The sequence below is a fragment of the Pecten maximus genome, chromosome 13, assembly GCF_902652985.1.
Source record: "Pecten maximus chromosome 13, xPecMax1.1, whole genome shotgun sequence".
Taxonomy (NCBI): domain Eukaryota; kingdom Metazoa; phylum Mollusca; class Bivalvia; order Pectinida; family Pectinidae; genus Pecten; species Pecten maximus.
In genome coordinates, this window is record NC_047027.1 from 14,860,474 (window position 1) to 14,866,473 (window position 6,000).

The following is a 6,000-nucleotide window of genomic DNA, read 5'->3' on the forward strand; positions in this document are numbered from 1 at the left end:
CTATAGGTCATAGTGGTGCCCAGAGTACATCCCCCAGGACTATAGGTCATAGTGGTGTCCAGAGTACATCCCTCTAGACTATAAGTCATAGTGGTGTCCAGAGTACATCCCTCCGGACTATAAGTCATAGTGGTGTCCAGAGTACATCCCTCTGGACTATAGGTCATAGTGGTGCCCAGAGTACATCCCTCTAGACTATAGGTCATAGTGGTGCCCAGAGTACATCCCTCTGGACTATAGGTCATAGTGGTGTCCAGAGTACATCCCTCTGGACTATAGGTCATAGTGGTGCCCAGAGTACATCCCTCTGGACTATAGGTCATAGTGGTGTCCAGAGTACATCCCTCTGGACTATAGGTCATAGTGGTGCCCAGAGTACATCCCTCTGGACTATAGGTCATAGTGGTGTCCAGAGTACATCCCTCTGGACTATAGGTCATAGTGGTGCCGAGTCTGGCAAGTCTCCATCATCTCCGAGTATAGTTCCGGTGACGTCACAGTAAAACCTTGACCTTTGACCAAATGTCACAGAAATTAGATCAGATACTGTTTCAAGCAAATGGCAAGTAGGGACATTGTACTCAATTTAAATAATAAAAAGGTCAAAATTCCTCTGGAATTGTTTCAACTGGAGCCCTCTAAAGTCAGCGTGACGATTTGTCTATATAATTATGAGGCAGATTTGGACAGACAACACATTGATTCACCCAAAAATTAGACGGACTGATATTAAATTCAATTAGCCCAAATGCCTTTTACGAAGACGCAAAAATAAACACAGTCGACAGCTTCACATCGAAATACTTCAAACAAACTACAAAACAGATTAATGTATCTAATGGCCGGAAGATCTTCATAACAAGTTTGATTTGTGGAAATCAGTAACTTACTTCTCGTTATTTCTTTTCTAATCGTGTGATTTTTAATTTCTTATATACACGAACATATACTGTATATGATGGGATGTTCGTGTACACTTTCTTTCGTGGTTTGGATTTTTTTTAGAACTATTTCGTGGGTACAAACTTTATTGGTTCGCCCATGTAAAATAATATAACAATACTATGACGACGGACTTTATTACCGGTACAGGGGTGTACGAGCGATATTCTACTAGCCCCACTCCCGGGCCGGGACTAATGGTTTTCATGTCATGGCTAGATCCTCCGTGACACTAATTAGTTTGTTGGCTAATTGGAATCCTTAGCTTCGGATCTTCATTAAAGGCCAATTTCGAATATATGATATTTGCTCTCTTCTACAGCGATAATCAGGTTTTCAAATAGATCCAGTTATATGGAATCTTTGATGACTTTCAGCCTCAGAGACTTAAACCTCGTATCTATTTCAGCGATATGTTCACTATAACTGTGGCATTGGATGTTCCTAGATCGGTGAAGACGAGATAAAAGTGTCCCCCGCGGAAATGTTTCTGACTACCGATTTTAAATTATTAGATTGCCTGCCCCGACACTTTTACCAATTTAACGGACGGCCATTCTACCGGTAATAGGTACTATAATTAGCCTACCATTCGTTCAGAACATTGTCTTCACTCAAAGTTGATAACCGTTAAGTTTTTCTCTCCCAGTATCTCTCAGCCCACACGCTTCGTAAAATCGACAATAGATTCGCCGATATTACGATGAACTGGGCGATAATTACAAGCGTTTGTGAGAGCGCCGTATCTTCGTGAATTGGCAGACAATGACAGCGCTCCAAGACCGTCCGCCTAACGCCGTCAATGGTACCACTCTATGTAATGGCTCCTCTACAAATGGATTGTAAATGGAATCAACTTTCATATATGTAGTCTTGGTTTTTTTTTTTAATTCTGAAGAAAAACTCGCCAAGTTTACATCGAAGCTTCACAGAAAGCAGTCTGTATTTTACAGCATATTTCCCACCCTTTGTATATTTGGTACGATGGTATAAATAATCAATACTCAACACGATATATAAAAGTTTTCTGTTCTTGTGATTAACATTTACATAATGACCAATGTTCGAATTTCCGAACGGTGGCAGTATTTGACGTACAACAGAATCAGAGATATTCCGAATGATGGTGGCAGTATTTGACGTACTGTAGAATCTAAGATATCCCGCACGGTTGCAGATTTGACGTACTGTAGAATCTGAGATATCCCGAACGGTTTCAGATTTGACGTACTGTAGAATCTGAGATGTTCTATCTTATCCCAAAGGTGACCTTTGCTATTTGATCTAAGTTGACATTTGGCTAAAATCTTAATAACTTTCTGCCAAGGCCTAATTCGATAACTACATTGTATTTGCTACTTATACAGAAATTACAACTCGGTAATATTTTGAGAGATATCTTAAATAAGATTTACCAGACACAACACACATTTCTCCTCCATACCTGGGTCAGTTTTATTTATAGTAACCAGGCCCTGGCTTCATCAACTTCCTCAATTAACTCGAGGAAAATCTTATTTAGGGAACCTTTCTTGATGTCTTTAATCCTTTCCTATGGAAAATTTTTAGTTATGGAATTTCCTTAAATTAAAAAATATTCATGAAACTGTTGTAAGTAACAACCAGATACGTCACTGTCTATTGGAACTCCCTCCGCCGCCAGTAGGTATTGTGATATCAACAATACATGTAAACATTGGGGGCACCGCACAGGGACTTGAGACAAATCCCCAACCGCTGTCTGTATGTATACATTTTGTATATTGACCTCACTTTAAAAATGTGCCAAGTCCCTGTGAAGTGCCGTGTGATCGGGGAGATGAGTCGGGACTAATGTTGTACGTTGTATGTTAAGAATGATTACACAGGTTTACCAGTCACAGGGATTCGTTACGTGTACAATTGGACCTTTTGTAGTGTTTGGATAAATTTCGGGGGCTAGACAGCATTGGACCAATAACAAGACAGCAGGTCCCTGTGAAGAGGGTAATGGTCATTTTAGTTTGTCGTCAGACAGCTGAGACCTTTTCTTCGTACGATATTTCTGTCCAACAATCTCAGTGTATATCGGAGCCAGATAATACTTTGGTAGAAGATATAGATACATTTATCTTAGGTTCACAAATAAAGGCAGTGATGGCGCCGTGCGTCGACTTTAAACCCACAAACAATTTTACATTTATATTGATAAAGTTTCACACAAACAGTTTTTCAACAAAACATATAGGCACGTTTACATAACTCTGGAATCCCAAAGTGCTTATTTAGATTTTGTTTGTAGTTAGATAAATAAGTGCCTATTACCCTGCTAACTATGTATGTAAATCATTAGCCCTGGTGCATTCTCATCAACTCAGCTGAACAAGATTATAATAGACTGTTAAATATGCAAAAAATACCACGTGTGAAGTTGAAGGGACTTTAGCTGTAGACTCTCACGGAGGACGAAATAGATGATCGGTGTCACGTGATGAACGCGACGAATTCATCACCCACCTGTCTCTCACGTTCACACGTGTTAATACATAATGACGTGCGAGGCTGCACAGGTAATTTAGTTAGTTAGTAGCTAGTAGTAGAGGGTGACAGGTAAACAAAATAACGCGGCACCACAGAGACAGTTCCCCTACAGACATCTGAGGGTCTGGTTAGCTTACTGACGGAGTACATATCGGCATCGTTATAACAGATTAACATATTGTAATGTACATTGTCATCATCTTGTTCGGTACCGTGTTGAATACTACTCATCCGAAAGTCATATTGACAGAAAGACCAAGTGGGTCGAAGACTTGAGATACGGAAAGGTTATCTTAAAGCTAATTTGTACAGGCTTAACACACGAGAAACATTGAAAGTGTCATATTCAACCAAACAATTCTCGTTCGTCACGAATTCTTTGTTTTCCTGGCCTCGTATAACCCTATAGTTGTGAGGACGTTTAACTATCGTACATGAATAAATATATAAATGAACAAATTGATATCTTGTTATAACCTTGTATTTAGTTGCTTTGAGTCTACTACAATTGTTTCTGTTGATTATTCTTGAGACTATGCTATTGTACAAACTGGATGTCCGCCGAATCGAATGTCCAGGGTATTGGACGTTCGTAATACCTGGCGGATATAGTGGTTAAGATGCCCCCATAATATTAAACACAAACTGAAGAGTCCATACATATTTGTAAGTTATTTTCAGTCTACACAAAGTTTGAATGCCTTTAAGATTTCATGCATTCTATGACCTTTCAAATAAATTCAATTTCATTTTATACGATATGCAACACCACATAGCTTTACACGATACATACATATTATATTAAATTTCATTCTTGTTACATGACTACTGTCGCGAGCCTCAGGGAAATAAGTGATCGTGTGTGTTTTTCTGCGACTACAACCTTAATCAAAAGTATATAATTGACGTCTAAATTTACCATTGGAGTCTTTCATTTGCAATTTTATTTTTTTGAAGTTGCAATATAAGCAATTTCCCGCAGCAAACGCATTTTCAACTTGATAATTCAGACGGGTTTTCAACCGTAAAGTCTCGTTAAACCGGATTTCATTAATCCGGAAATAATTCATCCTCCGTATACTTGTATTCTTTTAACCGAATTTTTCCTTTCCTTGTCCGTTCATCACCAAAATTCGTTGACTAGATATTTGGAAACGAATTTGTTCGGATTAACGAGTTTCTAGCGTTCAATTTACGGAAACAGTTTGAGTAGTTACTTGTACAAATTGGTAATACATACAGACTTGAGACATGCGTTTGTGATCAACTCACTTACCTGTACCCTCCACACGCAGTACTGTCAAAGCTAACAGGAGTAATCCGAATTTCACATCCATCCCGTAAGAATATCGTCAAGCTTTTCAACTTTTAAAATTCACAATCAATCTTGGTTGATGTATATGTTGTTTTTAATTCCTTAAATTCCAGTAATTTATTTATAATTTCCACTTGAACACTATCTATGTCACATGTATCTATATGCTTTTAATGAATGAAGTTATGTCGGTAATAATTCAATAGTTTTGTAGGAGATAATACACAGCCACTGAGTAAACACGACTCGCCGAGCCAAACGATCGTCTGCTACTGAGCTTTAACCGCGCGGGCAAGTCAATACTTTTCCCGCCAGGTGGCGCAAGTGAAGCGAAACAGGTGTACGCTATATGTCCACCGGGGTCGTCTACGCTCTAGCTTTGCCAGGTTTAGTATTTTGAAATTTTAAAAACTTAAAATAAAGAGAAACATGGTTAATCATCTCATGAAATAGTATTTGTGTAAACCTTAATCTTTTAAATATAACTGTTTACATTATATATAAATGATATTATCTGAATTGACACGCATTGGGGATGATTCAGATAAGCTCCACGTGTCCTTGCTTTGGGCACTCTATGTCTCCACTGGGCCTTGTTATGACGCTGCAGATGGTTCTGAAGGGGCGTCAATAATTAATAAGTAATCAGAGAAAATGGGGAAAAAAGTGTGAAAGATAATTAGATGGAAAACCAGTGACTGTTACACATTTCAAATAAACTTAGCACTCTAAAGGAAACGACTTATAGATTACCTTGGCCGGGCTTCACATCTAAGTACTTGTCGTTAAGTAGAAGAAGTAATTTGAAATTCACGCTCAAATTGTTACTTTTTCACATTTATATAGCTTGTTAGACTAGCGACACTGCTAACTTGATTACTGTAATCTTGGCTACACGTTAGAGTACACATTTGTAGTTTTAAATGGTATTAAACTCCGACAGAACAGTTCACAGACACTCCAACACAGGACAGCGGCAGATTTGTTGTTTATGTATTGTTTTATTCACTCCTTGGCAATTTAAAATGGACCTGTATCAAACAGCACAAGGAAGGACAATCAGACATGCACTGTAATGATTATACATGTTAATAACTTCTCGTTTTTATTGATTTATCGCTTATTTATGAGTAAACCAAAGAGTTATATTTAACACATTATTGTACAGTATAATATACAATTATAGCCTTGTGATAAAGTTAACACATGGTTTTACTAACCCC

General features: G+C 38.2%; 1 protein-coding gene across 1 annotated transcript in view; it reads right to left on the reverse strand.

Annotated features, from left to right (window-relative positions):
- LOC117340474 overlaps positions 1–5,051 on the reverse strand; it is a 129,003-nt gene extending 123,952 nt beyond the window's left edge. Inside the window, exon 1 of the mRNA XM_033902234.1 lies at positions 4,739–5,051. Within this exon, the coding sequence (XP_033758125.1) occupies positions 4,739–4,799 (61 nt within the window). The 5' untranslated portion in view covers positions 4,800–5,051. The remainder of the gene's footprint in view (positions 1–4,738) is intronic.
- Positions 5,052–6,000: the final 949 nt, after the last annotated feature.